General features: G+C 49.7%; 1 protein-coding gene across 2 annotated transcripts in view; it reads right to left on the bottom strand.

The window, feature by feature from the left end:
* Positions 1-21,063: 21,063 nt before the first annotated feature.
* LMX1B (LIM homeobox transcription factor 1 beta) overlaps positions 21,064-24,734 on the bottom strand; it is an 86,579-nt gene continuing 82,908 nt past the window's right edge. For both annotated transcript variants that reach the window (XM_043469580.1, XM_043469581.1), the window contains exon 8: positions 21,064-24,517. In XM_043469580.1, coding sequence (XP_043325515.1) covers positions 24,360-24,517 — 158 coding nt within the window. In that variant the 3' untranslated portion in view covers positions 21,064-24,359. The remainder of the gene's footprint in view (positions 24,518-24,734) is intronic.

The raw sequence follows: 24,734 nt of genomic DNA, 5'->3' as shown, positions 1-24,734 counted from the left end.
CTAGATAAAGAAAGTCACCTAAGATTTTGGATTCAAACTACCGCGTTGAATCTCCTGGTCTAGGTGAGTGGGCCTTGATCCACTTGGTAAAATAGGGACTTCTTCCCTCTTGAGAGTCAGCCTGTGGACAAAGGAAAGGTTGTGCACAAGTGGACAGGTTTCTAGGAAAGCCCCCACTTCCTGGCTTCATCCTTCAGTAAGTAATACCCTTGGCCTGAACCACTCACGTTGGTTCCTCTGGGGTTGGCCTTAGGAGGTTGGTTAGTGAGGAGAGGGACTTGAACTTCCCTTAGAGGCCAAAAGTGTTAATGTTGGTGATTCTCTAAAGCCTCTTTGCATGGTTTAAAATTACAATAGTAAAAAACAATGACTGGCTAAGTGCCGGACACTGTGCAGAAATGATTCATCCAGAGTCCCTGAGCTAGGGGTTGGCAAAGTCAGGATTCGAGCCACAGGGAATCTTGGGTCTCTGAAGCTTCTTCAGAGTGTGGCAGCAACTGGCCTTCCCTCTTTACTGCCTGCTGGGATGAGTATTCGCATCTCCAAGCACAAGGGGGAGCACCACCTGGTGGTGGTGATAATGCTATCAATGGCTTCACGCCCTTATTGTTGCCCTCCCTGCATGGTATTCCCTGAGTATTCTTTCTACCAAACCGTCTATATAGCAAGTCCTCATGGATCTTCAGGTTTCTGCAGAATGTACAATCCCATTAGTTGCTTTCCTCTCATCTTCCCCATTCCACTGTGCACTCCCAAAGGTGGGCACTGATTTATTCTTCTCTGTATCCCTAGATGATGAGCAGAATGAGGGGATGAGTGAATACACGAATGAGTGAATGAATCAATGGTACTGGCGATGGCAAGTAAATGTAGCAAAGCAGAGAAGGGGGAGATGCAGGTGCTTGCAACCATAGTAACCACGATGTTGCTGTGTGATGGTCCTAGGAAGATGGTAACCATGGCAACACTGATGGTGAGGCCTGTTCAGACCGAGGGCTTAGTACTGCCTGCTGTCCATGCCAAGCCTGATCCACTCATTGGCCAAACCAGACGACGAGTACAAGTAGCAACTGTTGTCCTGTTCCCTGTTCTAAACCCCCGCGGAGGGCTGAGTTTCACAGTGGTCACACCCTCCTCCTGAGTGGTCCATGGGACTCTAGAAACACCCGGGGTTGGGGGCAAGGAGGTCCAGCCTGCTTGGATGTGGGATGTATGTCCACAGGCAAGGAGAAGTCAGATGGGCGAATGGACAAGGTGTGATTTGTGCTAAGGGCATTCTTGTTTGTGTGTGTGCCAGGGAAGTGTCTGCTGAGAGTGTGTTAGGGGAAGGGGGACAGTCCCATATATGTGCCTGGGGCACGGCCAGATGTGTAGAGGGCTGAGTGTGTGGGAAGGGGGAGTTAGTCTGCCGCGTGTGTGGCCGCAGTGCGGTGTTTCTGGGAGGTGCGCCATGGAGAGTGTGTGTGTGTGTGTGCGTGTGTGCGCTCTTGCACTAGCTTGAGCTCCGTCGTGGGGGGCGGGGTTCTGGCGCAGCGGGGCGGGGACCCTCGGCTCCACCGCGTACCGACCCCGGGGTGGGGGTGCTCCGCCCATCCATCACCCGGAGCGCAGCGAGCGAGGCGGATATCACAGTGTCACAGCGGCTCGGCTCGCAGATCTTATCCTCTTCATTTCCGCCTGAACCGAGCCCGCCCGCACTGGCTCCCTGAAGGCTCCATCCATCATGGGGTGGGGGGAAAGATGGGGGCTGGACGGGGGCTGGGGGGTGGCGAGGGGAGGGAGGGGCTGGCGGGAACCAGAAGCACCATCGGACACCCGAGAAAGGCAACATCAAGACAATTTGGGGGAGTGGGGCTTTTCTGGGTTTGCTTTTCCACGTGGGGGAGGGGATGCTCCCTCGGCCTTGGCGGGGATGAGGGACAGTGACCAGACAGCCCTAGCCTGGAACCCTTGCAGGCTCCCCGGATCGCGGGTGCCTGGCCTCACGCTCCCACGATGGGGGGCGGTAGGGAGGAGGGGACCGTGTCTCCACCCCAGCCCTGCGAAGGGGGGCGGGGGTGTTAAGCGTGGGGCCGCACCTGGACCCTCCGGGGTGACCTCGGGTTGGGGCGGCGCAGGCGGGGGCGGGCGCCCCGAAGGGAGGCCTTATTTCATTTCCCCGCACTGCTGAGGTTTCTGCGAAGTGTCTCTCTCACCTCTTTAAATTTTACGGCGCTTGGCTTGTGGCCGCCGTCCCCGCCCCGGGGAGGAAGCGGGTGCAGAGTCGGGGAGCCTCCCGGGCCAAGGGGTGACTCCACTCGGCGGGGCGAGGGTCAGGCCCAGGGCGCCGGACTCTGCGGGGCGGCCAGCCTGAGACCGACCCCCGCCCCCCCGCCCCCGACTCTGTTCCCCGGGGCCTTCCCGGAGGAGGTGGGGGGTCCGGATTGTCCGGGCCCAGGGGTGGAGTTTGCCTGTAGCTTTGGGCCTGGCCCCGCCCCCTTTCCAGGCTCCTTCACCCCCACACCTCCCTCCTCTGGCTCCTAGCAAATGTCGAATGTCGGGGTGTGTGGGAGCGCAGGGGGGATACTGGAAGAGAGAACCAGAGGAGCAGAAATGGATACCAATTTTGGGGCCCCAGCGGCCTTGCCAAATGTCACTCCAGCTTCCCTGGTGCCCCTAAGTCCGGATCTGGGTCAGGTACAGTCTGCAGATGAGGCAGGCACGCTCTGGTCCCTGACGGCCTGGCACCTGCTGGAGATCAGGTTGGGGGCTGAGGATAAGAGGAGGGGCTGGGGAGGTAGGTGGGCTCCCACCCTTCTCTCAGGAGCCTGACAGGACTCCTCACCAGATTCAGGTGCAGGGTGTGGGGCGGGGACGCGCAGGAGTGCGGTCTTGTCCTGGAGTACCTGAGGGAGGAAAGGAGGTGAGTGGGAAAAGGAGAGGAGCTCGAGGGAGGCTTGGAATATCCGAGAATCCCATAGACACCCGGCCAGGTAGGGTATAGGAATGGTTTCAACACAGTTAGGTCTGACTCCAGAGCCCCTTTCTAAGATTAATCATCACCTTGGTTTCTCTACAGTCTACTTATTAATATGGCCCAGGCTAGGCAATCAAGCAGCCCCAGACACAACTTTGTGACTAGCACATAACCAGAAGGAAACACAGCCCTGAACAGAAATTTGGCTCGCCTGGCCTGGCAGGGAGAGATTCCAGCTGCCCAGATCGCCCCTTGTGGGGGGCAGGTGGGGGGGCCCTCTGGGACACCAGGGCTGGTTGGGTTCAGAGCAGGGGGTGGAGGGTGGGGGCAGAAGGGCAGCTGGAACTGCCCCCTGGTGGTTGAAGCCTGCTGAAGAAGGCTCTGAAACGAATCTTTTCCTGCAGTGACCTGGAGAGGACATGTCCTGCCTAGCACACTCCAGGGAGCTCAACCAGCAGCATGGGGAAAATCGGTCACCTCCGCACGACCCGGCAAGGGTCTGTTACGGCCGCCCCTCCCCTGCTCCCACACCTGCTCCTGGCTAACTCTCCTGTTTTCCACACTCCTCACAAGCAATCTCTCACCAAGTCCTCTGGATTTGTCCTCCTACACGTCTCTCAAATCTGTCCCCTTCTCTCTTATCCCTGCCACCTCAGTCATCATCCTTCTTACTGTGGTCTCTTCTTGTGTTATTGCAACAAGTTCCTATCCATCCTCGATACTGTCATGACAATAGGACCCTGTCCTATCCTTGGGAAACCCTGTAAGGGCTGCCTGCTGCTCTCAGGATAAAGTCAAAGTTCACAGCATCCAGTTCAAGGCTGCCTTTCCTGCTTCCCTCATCTCATTTTACTAAAATGACCTTGCTCCTTTGTGCTTCTGAACCTATTGCATGTGGTTCCTTCTGCCTGGAATGCCCTTCTCTCCCTTCTGTACTGGGCTAAAATTTTGTCACCCCAGGCCCAGCGCAAATACCCCTGCTCTGGGAAGACTTCCTGGATGGAATCCCTCTTCTGTGCTCTCATGGCCTCTGTGCTTTCTTGTCCCCTGATTGTAATTAGCTGTTAGGATCTGTCTGGGTCTTGCACTAGACGGATTGCTCTCTGAGGCCAGGACCCGCATTTCGCATAGGAGCCTGAGAACCTGGCAGGAGGAGGCAAGAAGGGATTGCTGTTGAACGAAGAAGGGAAACCAGTATTGTTCAGGACCTAGCACCAGGCTGCCCCCAGCCTGTTTCTGAACTTCTTTGGACCTGGGACCCTTAGTCCATGATAACGGGTATGGGCGAGGAGAAAGGGGCTGGCCAGTGGCATTGTGGGCTTGCGTGAACATTATTCCTTCACATAAATTCTCTTTCCTCTAAATCCCTCTCACACTGCCTCCAAGGCTGGAGAAGACCTACCTGTAGTGAAGACTCAAGATTCAGAAATGTTCCACTCTGGGCCTGTGGCTTTTGCATCTCATCCCTTTCGGTGACTGGTTGTCATGGAAACCCGAGTGCAGGAAACTCCTGCTGGCTCCCATCCCAGGGTGGGAGCTGCGGGCTGAGTGCCCTATGCAAACTCTGGCTGAGCTGCTGCTGAACTGGCAGCTGGTGCTAGATGGCTGGAGCCTACACACTCTGGGCCAGACCGGGCCTCATCGTTCCTTCCTCGGTAGAAGTTAAGGACTTCCATGGTGGCTCAGACAGTAAAGCATCTGCCTACAATGTGGGAGACCTGGGTTTAATCCCTGGGTCGGGAAGATCCACTGGAGAAGGAAATGGCAACCCATTCCAGTACTCTTGCCTGGACGGAGGAGCCTGGTAGGCTACAGTCCATGGGGTTGTGAAGAGTTGGACACAACTGAGTGACTTAACATCACTTCACTTCAATAGAAGTTTGTGGGTTTATCCCAGAGTGTTGGCCTGAGCCTGCCCCATGCACTTCAAGGCTGCAACCCTATAAACATGTTTCTAGGGGACCAGCAACCCCCTAGATAAACTCAGGTACAGGTTCTGGACTGAGACAGCATGGGTCTTAGTCTTGACTCTGCCACTGGTTGGGTTGGTTCTGCAGTCTTGAGCAAGACATTTGATTTTCTAAACCTCAGTTCCCTCATCTGTAAAATGGGGATAATAATAACATCTTGGGATTTCTGCTTTTGGCAAGATGGTGAACTGGTACTCTGAAAGGCCCTCCCACTAAAATGCAACTAGATTCTGCATAAATTACAAAAATAAAGCAAAATGGACCATTGTTTTTAATGAATGCATTGCCGGGTTTGTTACAAAGTAAGGGAAATCTCTAAAGACCAAATATTGTCTGCCAAAAAAAAAAAAAAAAAAAAAAAAGGCAATGGGGAGCTAAAACTAAAGCATGACGTTGTTACTAACAGGGAAACAGGAAAGTCAAGTTAAATGTTGAGATAAACACTGTGGTAGGCAAATTAAGTTTAGGGCAGAGGCAAGGTGAAAGAACTTAACTTGAGATGCCTGCATTGTGCCAGGGTCTCTTAAAGGTGCCTAAAGCAGTTTCATGTTAATAGCAGCCCCAAATAAATGCAAATACCTTCAGTAGGAATGTACTTCCAATTTAGGCCCTCAGGATTCCCACAGATTAAATTAAAAATGAGCTAACAGTGATGGCCATACTACAAGGAAACAAGCCACTATGAGTGTTAGTCGGCAATACAATAAGCAATATGCTGAGGCATACTGTTCAAATATTTTAAAATATTAAATATTTTTTAAAATCCAGCTGTGTGTTGTCTACAAAAGTCACTCCTAAAAACATAAGGACAGTAAAAGGCTGAAAATAAAGATATCCAAAATGATACATGAGAAAAAGTATCAACCAAGGGAAAGTTGGAGTGGCTGCATTAGTATCAAAAAATAGTCATCAGGTTAAATATTACTATAATAGATAAAGAGAGTTCCTAATAATGATTAAAATTTTAATGAACTTGGAAGATAAAACAATTCAACTCATAAAATAACATCAAAATATACAAGGGAAAAATGAATAGAACTACAGAGAAAAATGGATAAATCCATGATTGTTGTGGAAGATTTCAATGTATCTCTTATAGTTCTTGATATGTCAAGTAAAGAAAAAAATTAAGATATAGAATATTTTAACTACATAATTAAAAAAACTTGAACAAATAAGTGTAGGTAAAATCCTAAACCCAACAATTAGAGAATACAAAGGGTTTCATCCATACATGGGAAATGTGTAAAAAGTGACTACATTCTAGAACATAATACAATTCTCAATACATTATAATAATCTGGTATCATACAGATCATGTTTCTGTAACCTATAATGCAACTAGATTAAAAGTCAATGATAAAACAATGCATAAAAATATTTCCATGTGTTTTTAAATTAGAAAAAAAAATCACTGGAAAAGTTTAAAGTCCTTATGAATGAAAATATTGCATAGCAAAACTTTTGTAATGCAGTGTAAGTGGTAGTTTGAGGGAAATTTAGAGCCTTAAATGCTTATATTTTAAAAAAAGAAATCTGGAAATTAGCTAAGCATCCAACTTAACAAAAATACAAAAAAATAAATAAATAAAAGACTTCAATGAAAGTAGAGGAAAGAACATCATAAGTTAATAAAATAGAAAAATAAAGATGTAGTAGAAGGAATCAACAAGGCCAAAATTAGTTCTTTGAAAGACTAATAAAGTAGATAAACATCTGGCAAAGTTTAAAAAGAATTTTTTAAAAGGCATAAATCAATAATATTAAGGATGAGAAAGGAAATATTTCTACAGCTAGAGCAGAGATTGAAAAAAGAATGTACTATACAGCTTTGTATTAATAAATTTAAAAATAGGTAAAATGCACAAATTCTTTGAAACACATGATTTATCAAAACCAGCTTAAGAAGAAAAAAAAATCCTGAACAGTCCTATAACCACCAAACATGATTGAATAGGTTGCTAGTCCCACATAGAAAACATTAAGCCCAGGTGATTTCAAACATTTGAAGAACAGAAATTACAATTTTATGCAAATTTTTGCAGAGAATAGAAAAGAGGGAACACTCATCAATTCATTTTGAGAAACCAGTATAACTTTATCACCCAAACCAGGACAACCTTATTCGTGTACCTAAATGCAAAAAATCAAGAAAGAGTAGAAGACTGAGTCCAACAAAATATTTAAAAAATCACGACCAAACTGGGTTTATATGATGAATGTAAGGAGTGGTTTAACATTAATATATACTATATATTAATACAGTATTATTGTTATTACCATATTATAATGTTATATATAACAGATACTTATTACCTACTAGTATGTATTATATAGTCTATAATGATATTAATGTATATAGAATTGTAAATATGTGCAGTGATATTAACAGGTTAAAGAAGGAAATCTATGGAGAAAGATCATTTAATCACAATCAACATTCTTTCATGATTAAAATTCTTACCTTCCTAGGAATATAAGGGAATTTTCTTAATTTGCAAAATTTAGCAAAATCATACTTATTAATTAAAGATAAAAACCATTACACTTAAGAAAACAAGCTAAGGATCTTAATATCCTCCTAGTCAACATTTTAGTGAAGGTCCTAGCCAATGTGTTTAATATTTAAAAAGAGCAAGAAAGAGAAGAAAAGGAAGGAAAGAAGAATGATTAGAAAGAAACAAAACTATCACTTCTAGGTGAGATGATTATCTACATTAAAACAATCCAAAATGATATACCAAGAGATTATTTGGATTAATGAGTTTTCAAGGTGGCAGAATATAAAGATAATATTCAAAACGAAACTGCTCATCTCTATACTTGTTTATAAAACAATTCAGAAAAAGACAACATTTAGGATAGCAACAGAAAGTAAGGGATCTGAAAACAAATCTAATCAAAGATGTGCAAGACCTGTTGCAGAAAATGATATAACTTTACTGAAAGATATCAAAGAAGAAGACCAATAAACAGGGAGATTTATCTTGTTCGGGACTTCCCAGGTGGCTCAGTGGTAAATTCACCTGCCAATGCAAGAGACGTGGGTTCTATCCCTGGGTCAGGAAGATTCCCCTGGAGAAGGAAATGACAACCCACTCCAGTATTCTTGCCTGAGAAATCCCATGGACAGAGGAGTCTGGCAGGCTACAGCCCATGGAATGGTAGAATCATGACTTAGCGACTAAACAGCAGCAGTTATTCTGTTTAAGGAGAGAAGGACTCATCGTCCGTATTTTATCAGTTCTCCCATATTGATCTACAGAGTGCTTGTCATTCCAATCAAAACACTAATAAGATTTTTTGAAAATATTTTTTTCAATTTTTTTAAGCTGTGCCTTGAGTCATGTGAGATCTTAGTCCCCAACCAGGGCTCAAACCTCTGCCCGCTTCAGTGGAAGTGCAGAATCCTAACCACTGGACTGCCCGAGGATTCTCCCCAGTAGAATTTTTAAAAATACTTTACTAACTGACTGTAAAATCTAAGTGGAAGACCAAAACCCCAAGACCAGCTGTATACTCCTGAAGAAGAAATAGTGGTTAAACATGCCTAAATGCAACCAAAACATATCAAGTGTTAGGAGTTAAGATTGTGTGGTATTGGCACAAGATTAGACCCATAGACCAATACAACAGTAATAAAAGTTCACATGTGTAGAACCTGACATGTGATAGAACTGGCTTTTCAGATGACTGGGAAAGTATTAACTATTTGATGTAAGGTGCCTGGACTCTTGATTATGGAAAAATATAAAATTGGATCCTTATCTCAACCTGCACCTCCAAATGAATTCTTAATGGATTAAAATTTTATGTGTGAAAGTCCGAACTTTAAAATTTAATAAAAAATATAAGAGAATACCTTTATGACTCTGGTAGTGAAGGATTTTGTAAATAAGGTGCATACGCACACAAAAGCATAAACCATAAATATATGATGGATCAGGCTACATTCAGTCGGTTCCGTCACTTAGTCATGTCTGATTCTTTGTGACCCCATGGACTGCAGCATGCCAGGCTTGTCTGTCCATCACCAGCTCCTGGAGCTTGCTCAAACTCATGTCCATCGAGTCAGTGATGTCATCCTACCATCTCATCCTCTGTTGTCCCCTTCTCCTTCTGCCTTCAATCTTCCCCAGCACCAGGGTCTTTTCCAGTGAGTCAGTTCTTCTCATCAGGTGGTCAAAGTATTGGAACTTCAGCATCAGTCCTTCCAATCAATATTCAGGACGGATTTCCTTTAGGATTGACTGGTTTGATCTCCTTGCAATCCAAGGGATTCTTAAGAGTCTTCTCCATCACCACATTTCAAAAGCATCAAATCTTTGGCACTCAGCTTTCTTTTGGGGCTTCCCTTGTGGCTCAGCTGGTAAAGAATCTGCCTGCAATGTGGGAGACCTGGCTTCGATCCCTGGATTGAGAGGATCCCCTGGAGAAGGGAAAGGCTGCCTACTTCAGTATTCTGGCCTGGGGAATCCCATGGACAGTATAGTTCATGGGGTCGCGAAGAGTCAGACACGACTGAGTGACTTTCACAGGTTTCTTTATGGTCCAATCTCTCACATCCATACATGACTACTGGAAAAACCATAGCTTTGACTAGATGGATCTTTGCTGGTTAAGTAATGTCTGCTTTTTAATATGTTGTCTAGGTTTGTCATAGCTTTTCATCCAAAGATCAAGCATTTTTTAATTTCATGGCTGCAGTCACCATCTGCAGTGATTTTGGAGCCCAAGAAAATAAAGTCTTGTCACTGTTTCCATTGTTTCCCCATCTATATGCCATGAAGTGATGGGACCAGATGCCATGATCTTAGTTTTTTGAATGTTGAGTTTTAAGCCAGCTTTTTCACTCTCCTCTTTTACTTTCATCAAGAGGCTCTTTAGTTCCTCTTTGTTTTCTGCCATAAGGGTGGTGTAATCTGCATATCTGAGGTTATTGCTATTTCTCCCGACAGTCTTGATTCCAGCTTGTGCTTCATCCAGTCTGGCATTTCGCATGATGTACTCTGCATATAAGTTAAATAAACAAGCTGACAAGATATAGCCTTGATGTACTTTCCCAATTTGGAACCAGTCCATTTTTCCATGTCTGGTTCTAACTGCTTTCTTCTTGACCTGCATACAGATTTGTCAGGAGGCAGGTAAGGTGGTCTGGTATTCCCATCTCTTGAAGAATTTTCCACAGCTTGTTGTGGTCCAGATAGTCAAAAGATTTAGCATAGTCAATGAAGCAAAAGTAGATGTTTTTCTGGAATTCTCTTGCTTTTTCTATGATCCAGTGGATGTTGGCAATTTGATCTCTGGTTCCTCTGCCTTTTCTGGATTTAGTTCAGGTTGAACATCTGAAAGTTCTTGGTTCACATACTATTGAAGGCTAGCTTGGAGAATTTTGAGCATTACTTTGCTAGAATATGAGATGAGTGCAGTTGTGTGGTAGTTTGAACATTCTTTGGCATTACCTTTCTTTGGGATTGCAATGAAAACTGACCTTTTTCTGTCCTGTGGCCACTGCTGAGTTTTCTAAATTTGCTGGCATATTCAGTGCAGCACTTTCACAGCATCATCTTTTAGGTTTTGAAATAGCTCAGCTGGAATTCCATCACCTCCACTAGCTTTGTTCGTAGTGATACTTCCTAAGGCCCATTTGACTTCGCACTACAGGGTATCTGGCTGTAGGTGAATGATCATACCATTGTGGTTATCTGGGTCATGAAGATCTTTTTTGTATAGTTCTTCTGTGTATTCTTGCCACCTCTTCTTAATATCTTCTGTTTCTGTTAGTTCCTTGCTGTTTCTGTCCTTTATTGTGCCCATCTTTACACGAAATGTTCCCTTGGTATCTCTCATTTTCTTGAAGAGACCTCTAGTCTTTCCCATTCTATTGTTTTCCTCTATTTCTTTGCATTGATCACTTGAAAGGCTTTCTTATCTCTCCTTGATATTCTTTGGAACTCTGCATTCAGATGGATATATTAAAGACCATCTATTCCATAATCAAAGAGCTTCTATTCCATAAGCTAGAAGAAGTTATTTGTAGCACATATAACTAGCGAAGAATTTGTATCTAGAATAGAGTTTTTACAAACAACCTTAGAAATAAATACACCAAAGACAAACAACCCAAAAGAAAATTGAGCGAAAGACATAAACAGGTATATCCCAAAAGAAAATACACAGATGTAGAATGCACACATGAAAAGATGCTCAACCTTGCTAATAGCAGATCCTTTGGGGCAGATCAAAATGGGTAAGTACTGTCAAGGATGTGGAGCAATAAGAACTCTTCTTAATTTCTGTTGGAAGTGTAAATAGTAAAATCACTGTGGAAAACACTGTCTGACAAAGCTGACCCCATGCATATCCTGGCAGCCCAGCAACTCCCCACCAGGTTATGCTCTTGAAAGACTCTAGTATGTGTGCATTAGGACTCATGTAGACGGACACTCATTGTAGTTCTGTTTATTTTAATGAAAGATTGGAAAAACCCAAATATCTGCAATAGGAGAATTAATAAGTGGAATATTGTATAGCAATGAATAATGGCCACATGCAGTAATATGGATGAATGTTGGCAGCAATATTGTATAAAAAATGGAACTAGTAGAAGACTGTGCATAGTATACTACTAGTATAAAACTCAAAAACATAGAAAACTGAAAAAAAAAAACAATTTTATGGGATCAGGAATTAGTTTTTTTTTAAGCAAGGCAATGATAAACACAAAATACAAGATAGTGGTTTTCTTTGGGATGAGGTATGGAGAAAGTTGGCTGGAATACACAGGAAGGCTCAGTGGTTTTGGGTATGTCCCAGTTCCTGTGTTTGGTAATGCCCTAGTTGGGTTCATAGGTATTTATCTTATTACACTTCACAACTTATATCAGTTATAAGTTTTGTGTGTATATAAAATATAACAAAAAGAAAAATGAAATCCAATTATATATTTTAAAAAAATAAGGAATAACAATGACAAAAAAACCCCCACCAAATATTGTAAAATAAAGGGCTGGACAGAGACAAAGATATTAATAGAATGGGAAAGACTAGAGATCTCTTCAAGAAAATTAGAGATACCAAGGGAATATTTCATGCAAAGATGGGCTCAATAAAGGACAAAAATATCATGGACCTAACAGAAGCAGAAGATATTAAGAAGAGGTGGCAAGAATACACAGAAGAACTGTACAAAAAAGATCCTCACGACCCAGATAATCATGATGGTGTGATCACTCACACTCACCTAGAGCCAGACATCCTAGAATGTGAAGTCAAGTGGACCTTAGGAAACATCACTACAAACAAAGCTAGTGGAGGTGATAGAATTCCAGGTGAGCTATTTCAAATCCGAAAAGGTGATGCTGTGAAAGTGCTGCACTCAATATGCCAGCAAATTTGGAAAACTCAGCAGTGGCCACAGGACTGGAAAAGGTCAGTTTTCATTGCAATCCCATAGAAAGGCAATGCCAAAGAATGCTCAAATTACTGCACGATTGCACTCACCTCACATGCTAGTAAAGTAATACTGAAAGTTCTCCAAGCCAGGCTTCAGCAATACATGAACTGTGAACTTCCAGATGTTCAAGCTGGTTTTAGAAAAGGCAGAGGAACCAGAGATCAAATTGCCAACATCTGCTGGATCATTGAAAAAGCAAGAGAGTTCCAGAAAAACATCTATTTCTGCTTTATTGACTATGCCAAAGCCTTTGACTGGGTGGATCACAATAAACTATGGAAAATTCTGAAGGAGATGGGAATACCAGACCATCTGACCTGCCTCTTGAGAAACCTGTATGCAGGTCAGGAAGCAACGGTTAGAACTGGACATGGAGCAGGCAGACTGGTTCCAAATAGGAAAAGGAGTACGTCAAGGCTGTCTATTGTCACCCTGCTTATGTAACTTATATACAGAGTACATCACGAGAAAGGCTGGGCTGGAGGAAGCACAAGCTGGAATCAAGACTGCTGGGAGAAATATCATAACCTCAGATGTGCAGATGACACCACCCTTATGGCAGAAAGTGAAGAACTAAAGAGCCTCTTGATGAAAGTGAAAGAGGAGAGTGAAAAAGTTGGCTTAAAGCTCAACATTCAGAAAACTAAGATCATGGCATCTAGTCCCATCACTTCATGGCAAATAGATGGGAAAACAGTGGAAACAGTGGCTGACTTTATATTCTTGGGCTCAAAAATCACTGCATGTGGTGACTACAGCCATGAAATTAAAAGACTCTTACTCCTTGGAAGGAAAGTTATGACCAACCTAGACAGCATATTAAAAAGCAGAGATGTTACTTTGTCAACAAAGGGCCGTCTAGTCAAGGCTATGGTTTTTCCAGTGGTCATGTATGGATGTGAGAGTTGGACTATAAAGAAAGCTGAGCGCCAAAGAATTGATACTTTTGAACTATGGTGTTGGAGAAGACTCTTGAGAGTCCCCTGGACGGCAAGGAGATCCAACCAGTCCATCCTAAAGGAGATCAGTCCTGGGTGTTCATTGGAAGGACTGATGTTGAAGCTGAAACTTCAATACTTTGGCTGCCTGATGCGAAGCGCTGACTCATTTGAGAAGACCCTGAAGCTGGGAAAGATTGAAGGCAGGAGGAGTGGGGGACAAGAGAGGATGAGATGATTGGATGGCATCACCGACTCAATGGACATGGGTTTGAGTAGACTCCAGCAGTTGGTGATGGACAGTGAGGCCTAGCGTGCTGCGGTTCATGTGGTCACAAAGAGTCGGACACGACTGAGTGACTGAACTGAAAGTACACACACACACACACACACACACACACACACACGTGTAGAATGTAGGGGTACCAACATTATAATCAATGCAGAATTCAAGACCAAAAGCATTAAACAGAACAAAGAGGAAACTTAGCTAATGAAGAAAGCTACATTTCCTGAGAAAGATAATCATAAACTTTATTGTATCAAGCAACACAGCAGCCAACTAATATAAAGTAAAAACTGCACGGGAAAAACCTCCGTAGTTTGTCTTAATGGTCTTCCTGCTCAGTGGGAGGAGAGTTCGCTCTGCCATGGTGCTGGCGGCCAGGCCCACTCCTGAGCAGGTGGCTCTGAGGAGTCACCACAGGTGCCCACCTTTCCGAGGGATTAGGAAAGGGTTCAGTGAGTATGGCCAGGCTCCCAGGGATCCTGGTCCAGCCTCCAGCTCAGCTCCTGTATCTGCTTCTCTATTGGCCTCCCCCATGGATGACCCCTACTTCTCCCTGCTTCTTCTCCTGACCTGCCTGATGTTCATCAAATTTCTAGGCCCCTAATCTAGACTGGCCGTGTGAATTTAGGAAGTGGCTGCACCACTCTGAGCTCTGCTGTTCCCTTCTGGATAGCACGAGGCAATGATGCACGAGACAGAGGTCCTGCCTGTGATAGACCGGCCAGCCATGAGAGGGACGGTGGCTTTCTGGCTGGCACTCTCCCTTTCTCCCTGCTTCTCTTGTCCTGGCCTGTCTCAGCCAACCTGCTGGCCAGCACCTGGGAGGCAGCTTAGGATGGGCCATACCTCACGGCCCTGCTGTTGAGTCCTCACTCCTGTTGTCCTGGGACACAGCCTCCACCTCTGTCTCTCTGGCCATTCCAAGGCACTCCTTGGCTTGGAGCCTGGTCTGGTGAAGTCCGCCCCACCCCCTCAGACGGGCAGAGTTGCATAATCTTTGAGCTTTTCCTGTCTGTCCTGGACTTCCTTGTAGGCAGAGTTGCTTGTTTACACTGCTGAGTTGCTCTCAGGATCTGCCGCTCACCAGCTCTGTGAAGTTGAACAGGCTCCACCTGTCAGAGTCTCAGCATGTTCATCTGTTGAATGGGGATGATAATACTTTGAGTGAAAATGCAATGAGATCATATCTAGAGGCACTGGCCTGTGATAAGTACTCAGGACTCAGCGGTTATCATTATTGTTCTGGTTATCATCACTGTTAGCATCATGACTTATTGTTGGCAGAGTATTTTTATAAGCAAAAAAGACCTGTTGCAGTTAAGTTGCTTTCTTCCAGAGTTGCAGCTTCACTTTGCTTTGCAGAGCAGGTTTCTGCTCATGTCACAGTCACTCTGTTTGTGGACATTTTTCTGACGGGTATAACTTGATTATTTGCTCATTAGTAACTCGGCACCAGTAATTCACTTTTTCAGTTGAACGCTGTTGCTTATGAAGTACCCCCACTGCCTGGCCCTGCGGCACAGCCTCCCGGTTCCAGCTGTGGGTAACCCGGAGAGGATTCCCTTCCGTGTGTGTGGGACCAGAGGGGACCAGGCAGGCACTCGTGGCCAAGAGCTCAGATGGCATAGCTACCAACATCCCTGTAATTTGTGCCTTGAGGCTCAGGCCTGGCTGACTGGCAGGGACAAGCTCCCACTGACTGTGCCCCAATGCCTCCTCTGGCATGGCCCTGGAGGCCATGGGAGGCCCAGGTGTCTGTCAGTCTCAGAGCATGGGGAAAGGAAAGCTGGTGTCACAGGAAGCCCAGCTCCTGGAAGCTTCCCTGTCATGCCAGGCCCCATGCGAGAGCTTTACACTGTAGCTTTAATGGGTAGATGGAGCCTTGCCATTGTCAGTGCCAAAGACTACCCCACATCCACCTCTTTCAAGGGCTTCCCTGGTGGTTCAGATGGTAAAGAATTTGCCTGCAATGTGGGAGATCTAAGTTCAGTCTCTGGGTTGGGAAGATCCCCTGGAGAAGGGAATGGCAACCCACTCCAGTATTCTGGCCTGGAGAATTCCATGGACAGAGGAGCCTGGTGGACTACATAGTCCATGGGGTCACAAAAAGTTGGGCTCAACTGAGCGACAAACACTTTGACTTTTCAAGGCCCTCAGGCCCCTCTTGGTTCCGAGTGTTCTGGGCTGAGTTAGCTTCTGGGCTAGGCAGAGGGAGGGGTATCCATGAATAGTCAGCCCCACTGTTTGAGCTTCTAGGGTGGGCTGAACACTGTGCCTGGTTCACTTGCTCATGTGACCCTCACGATGGTTTGTGTTCATCCCTCGGTTCACAAAGAAACCAAGGCTGGAGGGTGGTTAAGTGACTTGCCCAAGGTCACATGGCCAGCAAGTGGCAGAGCTGGGACTGGAACTTGACAACATTGCACTCACTTCCCATTCTCTGAAGCTGGACAGGGTGGGGTCCCCTCAAACACCAGAGCCCCAGGCACCCACCAGAACAGTTGCCCCTCATTGGTAGACGGCAGGGACTGAAATGATCAGAATGAAATACTGACCCTCACATCCGGGGCTCCCAACTGTGACTTGCATCCTATGTTCTGGAAGCATTCACAAGAGTCATTGCACACTGAGGGTGGAGCTGGATCTTGCCCTGGTGAGGGGGTCCCCTTCGAGTGCCTGTAAACGAGGCTTTCCTGGGTCCTGAAGGAGGGGTGCAGGGGGAGGGGCCCAGCGGGGCGGTGAGGTGCTTGGCAGCCCTCCCCTCACCCCTGTGCTCCTCCCTCTGGGCTCAGGGAGGGCTGACTCCCCAGGAGCCAGGGCACTGAGGATGCACAGCTCGCTGAGCCTCCGTTTCCTTATCAATAAAATGGGGGTAGTGCCAGTAGGTGCCTCGCAGGTGAGTGTGAGGAGTCAGACAAACAAGGCTGGGAATCTCTGAAGCAAGAAGATGCTGCTCTTTCCCCCTCCCTTTCCCCTCATTTTCCTCCTCCTTTGTCTTTGTCACTGCCCCAGCTCTGGTTCAAATCCCAGTTCTGCCATTTCCGAGTTGTGCTGGCCTCAGGAGTGTTCCTTAACATCTCTGAGCCTACTTTCTTGTTCTATAAAATTGGAATGCTTAAGAATGTGTGGTATCGTCCATGTAAAGCTCTCAAATGGGGCTTGGCATGCAGAGACGTCCCAGAAGGAGAGCTTCTTTCCTCCTGCCTTCTCTGGCCACGATCTGAAGCCTGCATCTTCTCTGGAGCCTAACCCATGTTTCAGCTCTCACCTGCCTGACTCCCGGCCGCCACCTCGTGGCCTGATGGATGACTGCAGGTTCAGAAGAAAAATTCAACTGAGCTTCCAGTATGTTTTGGGGATTTAGTATTCAATAGCAAAGTGCCCCCAAGGGACTTAAGGAATGAAAGCAGGGTGCTGCCCATAGAAAGGCGCCTGGATATGCTGTGCGGACAGGAGATCTGCATGAGGGACTCCTGCCCTTTCTTGCTGTTAATAGAATCTGTGCTAGGAACTTCCTGAGCTTCATTCCATGGTTGATTTGGCTTCGACTGGGATAAGAGTTTTTCAAATGAAGCAATAGGGGTTTCTGGAACAATGGTGGGGCACATCATGGTCTCCAAGGAATTGAAAGTTATATCTTCTTTATCGAAGGAATGGGTCCAGAGGTTTTTCGTTTTTATGATTCCTCTTTAGGCCACAAATAGGCTACTCCAGTGGCTCAGTGGAAAAGAATCTGCCTGCAATGCAGGAGACATGGGTTCGATACCTGAGTGAGGAAGATCCCCTGGAGGAGGGCATGGCAACCCACTCCAGTAGTCTTACCTGGAAAATCCCACGGAGAGAGGAGCCTGGCGGGCTACAGTCCATGGGATCGCAAAAGAGTCAGACACGACTGAAGTGACTGAGCATGCATGCCAGATACAGGTACTCCCCATATACCCTCTCCATTATTCAAGTTTGCTCACTTTATTCTCAGCTAAATCAAGAGCGTGGGATGTGTCAGGCATCCTCCCACTGCCAAGGGCCTGACTGCCCCTGGCATGCCCAGAGAGGGCATCTCACCTCCTGCCATCTCTGGCCTTAGGACCCTGGGTGTGCCCCGTCTCACTGGTCCCTCTGCGGTTCCCACCTCTGAGCACTTGTTCTGCTGTTCCCTCCTCCAGGAGGCTCCCCCTGATTTCCCAGGCACAGCTGATGAGCCCCCCTCCCCCAGTTTTGAGGCCTTGGTGCTTCTCTCCGAGCTCCTCCTTATCTTCTTCCCAGACGGGCATGGGTCCTGGGAGGGTCTGCCGTGCAAAGGGTGAAGACCAAAAGGGGTGAGCAGTCTGGGGGCTGTCTCCAAGCCCCAGGGGCTGCCCTGCAGTCAAAGCCATACATAGAGCCCCCTGTCCATCCATCAGTGCCCAGGGTCAAGGTCTGCCTGGCATGGGATCTGGGACACTCAGAGGCCAAAGAGGGCATCTGAGGAGAGCAGCGTTGGCCCGGCAGGGTGACACGAACTGCAGAGAGCAGAGACTTCACTGTCAAGTGGACACGGCGATTGTTCCCGCCCCATGGGGCTTCGAGGAGAACGTGGAACAAGACGAGTGAGGCTCAACACAGTGTGGGGTGCACGGCGAACACCCCCAAAGGCTGCACCCAGAGCTTTGAGTGGAGCCCCTCGGTCACCTAATTCTCTGCTTCAGTGCCCGTCCAACCTTTTAACAGGTCAGCCACGGGCAGGCAGGCCAACTGCATTGCCCAAGCCCAGGGGGTGCCCCTCTCATCCTGGTGGGGTGCTGCGGCCGCTCTCCTTCAGACCATCCTCCTAATGCCCGTTGGACCACGCGTCTCACCACCCACCTGTCCTGGTGGATTTGCATTCTACCAAGCTGTTGCCCAGACCTCACCCACTCCAGTCCAGGCCTCACACCCAAAGTTTTCTCAGGGAAAGTGGCAGTGGTGAGCTCCAGAGACAGGACCCGGACGGGCCTCACACCCTTGAGGACCAGCTTTGTAAGGTGTGTTCAGAATCACATTCCTCTTCTGGGACCACCCCTCTCCTCGATTCTAGACCGTCTCCAACCCCAGGTTCCTGGGAAGAATCACCCTGGAGCAAGTTACTGCTCTCCAAGCCTCAGTTTTCTCATCTGTACAATGGGATAAGAGCTGTTCTGGATTGTGAGGGTCGGTGGGCTGAAGTCTATGACTGGCAGTGGCACAGACTTGGCTAGTATTGGTCCTTTGGAAAGAGGGGCCAGGAGAGAGACCTTGTCTCACACCCTCTCTTGTCTCCAGACCAGGCCTACATTTCCTCCTTCTCCCCTGACTTCACGTTCTGGGCTGGGGGGAGAAGACAGGCAGGTGGTGGATTAGCACAGCCCCCTGTCCACCCCCCACCCAAACATTTTTTAGTGACAGGATTTTAAACGATTGCTGTCGGCAAGAGAGCTGTCAGCTCACTGCTGGGGGGTGGGATGGGGGAGGGGGGCTGGGAGGCGCCTCTCACAGAAGCCCAGGCCTGGGACTTGGATGGAAGACCCAAGTTAGTCCTGCCTCCATGCTGTCGCAGTCTAGACCAAGTGACTCGATTTCTCTGAGCCTCAGTGAGGCCATTCAGAAGGGAAGAGTTTCCTGGGTCCCTGGGCCTGACCTTGGAGGACCAGGTTGCAGGGCAAGAGTGTGGGCCTGGGGAGGCAGTCGGAGTGGTGTCCAGGCCATGGGTTTGCAGCCGAACCTGGTTTTGAGCCATTTCCGCTGCCCCTCGTTTGCTTTGTCGTACTGAGCTAGCTGGTCATCTCCTCCTTCTGAGCCTTGGGTTTCCCTTCTGAAAATAGGACCTTGGAGGAGGCAATGAACAAGCCCATAAGCCCATGGGGCTGCGGGTCGCCCGAGGCTGCAGGAGAAGGGGGGGTGCGGCCGTCCCCGGGGGCGCTGGTGCCCGTGGGCAGAGAGAGAGACGCTCCAGGTGCTCCTGGCTGCGGGAACGGGGAGGGGGCTGAGAAGGAGCAGCCAGATGGTGGGGGAAGGAGGAAAACATCAGGACTTCAGGTCTGCGGACTCGGGGCCTCCTGGATGCACAACCAGGCAGAGATGTACAATGATATACCCAGGAGTGGATGCGCAAATGTCTTCACCTCTGCACAGACACAGGTCTGAGACTCCTGACCCTGTAGGTAGATCTAGACAGCCAGTTGCACACCAGACACTGATCGTCTGCAGGTACCCGGCTTCCTGCACAACCTACCCAGGGAAACCGACCCGCGGAGCCAGCATCGGCACGTGCTTGCGCATGCGCACACGCTGGTCTTCCCCAAGGTACTCTAGGGAACCTCGAGTCCTCAAGGAATATAGTTTGAGAACCAAATTCCTTCAGTCTCTGCCATCTCCACACCCCACCCGACCCCACCCTAACCACCATCTCCCCTGGATCCCAGGGCCATGTGCAGCCCTCGTGATTCCTCAGGATTTGGCCTCAGCTTCATTCTCCCTGTCGCAGTCCCCTGAGCGATCTCACCCACCTTGTGCCTCAGTGACCATCTACCTGGTTGTTGAACACCCGGATGCTCAGGTCTGGCCCCTTTGAAGCTCGTGGATGCCCCAGAGACCCTCAGCTCCCCGTGCTCCAGATCAGAGTGCCCCAGGGACCCCTGTTCCAGCGATCCAGTAACCTCGATGTTGCCTTCACTCCCCTCTCTCACAGAATCTCCAGGATCTGCTTAGTTCTTTCTCCCGTTACCACCCTAGTCAGAACCGTCATCATCTGTCGCCTAGGTAACCCATTGACTCCCATCTTTGTCCAGTCCACCTGACCTACTTGGATCCATTCTCCACTTAGCAGCAAGACCCTGGATGGTCTGGCTTTGCCTCTGGCCTCATTTCTTCTCTCCAGGCTCCAAACTTAGCTATTCTTGCAGTTTAGGAGAGTCACAAGATTCTGCCGGCAGCTGAGGTGTTTGCATAAGCTTGAAGAACTTGCAGACACTCCTCCTCCTCCTCACCCAGTCCCCCTACACCAGCTAACTTCCCATCTCAGCTTAATATGCAGTTTCTTCCAGGAAGCCTTCCAAGATGCAACGCCCTTCCAGATGAGGTTGGGTACCCTGTAACAAGGCTGAGCTCACGTCACATCGTCTACCTCCGTGAGGCAGGGACTAATCCCCAGTTCTCAGCCTAGTGGCTGGCACTTAAGGGGCCCCTGTAGTGGTTGGTTGAGTGTCTTGGGGAAAGGGATGATTGAGACGGGAGAGAGGCATTTGTTTCAAGGATGGAGATGGGTCAGGGTTGGGACAGGACAAGGATGGGGAGGTGACGATTATAGGATGGAACAAGGGAATGTGTTGGGCAAGACCAGGTACCCCAGGCTCTCCCTGCCTGACCTGCTGACCCTGGCGCCCACTGAGAAATCTGCTGATGTCTCAGGCAGGACTGGCTCAGGCCCCGCACAGCCCCTCCCCCCAAGGAGAGGCACCACAGGCGTGTACAGGTTGGTTTATTTACAAATATACTGATGTCTCATCTTTTTCTGTTGTTTCCATTTTCTGCTTTCGTGGGAAGAGGCAGAAGGTGAGAGTGGAGGGCAGGGTGGGGGTGGTGATGTGGTAAACGCTAATAAATAATTTAACAATGACAAGTTATTAAATAAAATGTGTCTGGGGATGGCGGGTGGACAGTGAGAGTCTGTACAAGGAGAACAGGAATGGCCGGCGGCCCGGTCCCCACACTTGGCTGGGCTGGGCTCCTGTGGGACGCCGGTGGGGCGGCCGCAGCAGAGAGGCCCACTGGCAGTGGCGCCGTCCAAGGGCCAAAGGTTCGAGGGTCCCTCCTGCTTCCCCAGCCCCCAGGCGGCGTGTCTGTGAATGTGGGTCTGTGAGCCTTCGTGTGTGTCTGGCTGTGTGTGTGTGTGTGTGCACGCATCTGTGAGTGTGGACCTCCCCCTTCCCCAAAGGGCAGAGTGAGCCCCAGAGCTGTAGGTTCTCCCAGACGGGAGGTGAGAGTCCCATCCCAGGTGGTGCCCAGAGCTCAGGATGGGGGCCTGGCAGAGCTCAGCCAATTCTCCTTTCCCCGAGCCTCACTGCTAGGGCCTGCTCATCTGGACATGGTGGACTCCCCACGTCACTGTCTCCAGGAAGCCTCCCGAGATGCCCAGCCCACCAGCACTGGCTCCTTCGCTATAGGCTCTGCTGGACCCGTGGTCTGACCCTTAGAACCAGTGTCCCTCTGTGCGGCCTCCCTGGTGGAGGTGGTAACACTCCTCGTGTTACCAGGGGCAGATTCCTTCCTCCCTTTGAGCCTCAGCTTCCCCACAGGGAAGCAGAATTCCGCTTTCCTCTGACACACCCCCCCACCCATCACTTTCTCCCTCTTCCTCCAGAGAACAGTCTGTCACATCCCCCTTCCCTTGGGCTTCCCACCCAGGCACCACGTGATGGTGGTCCCACATCACGGCAGGGGTGGGGGTGGTCAAGGCCACTCACCTCCCCCGCCCCAGGTCAAGGCTGTGCTTTCCTACACGAAGTGGACAGAACCCAGTCATCTCAACTCGCCCCAACCCCAGCAAGCCTGACTGGTCCCGTGTGCTTCTGCTGGGTAGCCTTCTCTGAGCCTCAGGTTCCTCATCTGAGAAATGGGTCCCCAACAGTGTCTGGAAAAGCTTGGGACAGAATGTGTATGTCTCTCCTCCCAGGAGAGAAGTCCTCAAAAGGGGCCCTACATCTTGCTCATCTGTGTCCCGACACCGAGTCGGGCAGAGTGGTCGTCAGAGCCTGGGGGCAGTAAGCTGCAGTAGAGCGAAGGAGTTAACCTAAACCAGCTGGTGGGGTGTCTCTGGCACAGGGAGCTGAGGGCCCTCTGGCTTTGACAACCCGCTGGTCATCAGCACGTGTCCTGTACCAGCTCCTGGCAGGGGGCAGTGTCATGGCAGAGGCAGAGCCCAGGCTGGACTTGGGGTTTCTGCGGACCCAGTGGGGGGCAAGTCTCCAAAGAGGAGTCACGTCCCCCAACCCGGAGGCCATTCACCAGGCACAGAGCATGAGCAGATGGTGTGGTGTCCCTATTCTCTGCTCCAGCTCTCCTTCTGACTAGCCGAAAGGCCTGTCCCTGCCCCTCTCCTGGCCCCATTTTCCAGCTGCAGGATAACGGGCAGACTAGTTGATCCATTCCTGAAGTTCCTTTCAACATAAAGAATCTGGGAGAGAAGGGCCAGGTCTACTGGGCAGGGAGCATCTACCCCAGACCTGTTCCAAGTGCCCCCAGCATGACTTGACTATATGGGCCCAAGAGGAGAAAGGGGACCAACCCTCAAAAGGACAGAGTGGCTGCCTACGGGACCAGTGGAGACCCAGGACCAAGGACGGCCCAGAACCTGGGCCGGCTGAGGCTGCAGAAGAACGCGGGACGTCGGCTGAGACCCTGTGGAAGTTTGTGGAACAAGAAGAGCCCAGAGGGCCAGGCTGGCTGATGATAGTGGGGAGACTGGGTTATGTCTGTTCTACATGTTTAGAGGGAAAGCTGAGCCAGGCTGGGGGGTGGGGAGTAGGGGTGGGGGCTGGGGAGGTACAATTTTAAAAGGAAGAGCTGGAAAAGGAAGGGCTTTTAAAAGGAAGCCTGGCTTCGAGAAGTGAGGACAAAGGCTGAAAAGGGACAGAGGTGAGATCAGCCGAAAAGGCAGCTGAACTTGGGGCCCGATGAAGTAGTGAGCGCCTTGTCACTGGAGGTGTGCAAGGAGAGGCAGGAGCAGTTTGAGTGAGAGCCTAGCATCAGATGGAGTGCCAAGGGGGTGGCTTCTGAGACGCCTTCCCACCTGGAGGCTCTGCCAGGTGGCCTGATTCCGCCTGGTCCTGGGCCTCTGACCGCCCAGGCAGTCCCCATCTGGGCGGAGGCGAAGATATATCTGCATCCATGTGCTCTGAGCTCACCTCCTCTGCCCTTCCTCCCACCCCTCCTATTGCTGTCAGAGGGGCTCCCTGACCCCCCGCTGGCCTCCTTCCCCTTCCTGACGTGGGAGGGCTGACCCACAGAGGCCTCTCCGTCTCTCAGCGTGTCTAGTTACCCGTGTGCACATCCGCATGGGTGTGCCTTGAAGCGTGTGCATCTGCATGTATGTCTCCATCCCTTTGAGTCGGCCTGGGCTCAACCTTCCCGCCCCCAGTGCTCCCGTGACTCCCCCTTCCCCAGGGGAGAGCCGTGGTGGGCTTGGCCCACCTGCCAGGCCCATCCCCACTCCTGCCCCAGGCTCCAGGTAGAAGGGGTGATCCTAGGCTGGTGGGCCTGCCCCCAGAGGTGGGGGGAGGTGGGCACAGTGCAGGGCACAGGATACATGGGCTTCTCACGCCATCATCTGGGGCATGCACGGGGCGGGGGGCTGCCTTGACCTAGGCCTGCGCCATGGAGGTGGCCTGGACACAGAGGGAACATTTAAAAAAATAGAGAGAATTTAAGCTTCCCATAAAAGAGATGGGGAGGGGGAGGGAGGCGATGGAGGCCAAGGTGCAGCTGGGAGGCGAGTGGCTGTCCGAGAGTTCTGGGTCCCTGGGGGTGACACGGTCTCTGGGGGCAGGACATAGTCCCTGCCCAGGTTGCGCCCATCTGCCTGTCTGGCTGCGCCCGGTGGGCACGTTAGCCAAGCCCGGTTGGCCGAGGGGAGGGCACCGTATGGCTGTCTGCAGAGTCTGTGCGGGCGGTGGGGCTGGGGGTGGTGAGGCAGCGTCTGCGGCCAGCGGTCCCCCCCTCCAGGACCCTTGCCCAAGCGTCCATGCCGCCCGGCTGGCTCTCAGGAGGCGAAGTAGGAACTCTGCATGGAGTAGAGCCTGTCGATGGGGTTCCCCACACGGGCCTGCAGGGAGCCCACGTCCGAGGAGCCGAGGAAGCAGTCGCTGAGGCTGGTTAAGGAGGTATCGCTGTCGATGTCGTGGAAGATGGAGTCGTTGCCTGGGGATGGGGTGGGGGTAGGCAGAGGGGGTGGGCGTCAGCACCGGGGGGTCCAGGCGGGGGACTCCTGGGGGCCCCACTGGCCCTACAGGCCGTGTGGCTGGCGGTGAGGAAGGGACAGGATGACTGCCGGCCGGCGGGGGTTGTTCCGGGGCTGTGGGTGGGTGTCTCCAGGGTGCCCCCTTCCCGACAGGAGGAGGCAAGTGGGCTGTGTTGG

Source organism: Cervus canadensis, chromosome 5 (genome assembly GCF_019320065.1).
Source record: "Cervus canadensis isolate Bull #8, Minnesota chromosome 5, ASM1932006v1, whole genome shotgun sequence".
NCBI lineage: Eukaryota > Metazoa > Chordata > Mammalia > Artiodactyla > Cervidae > Cervus > Cervus canadensis.
Note: the sequence above shows the minus strand (reverse complement) of the source record. Positions and strands in the feature narration are given on the sequence as shown.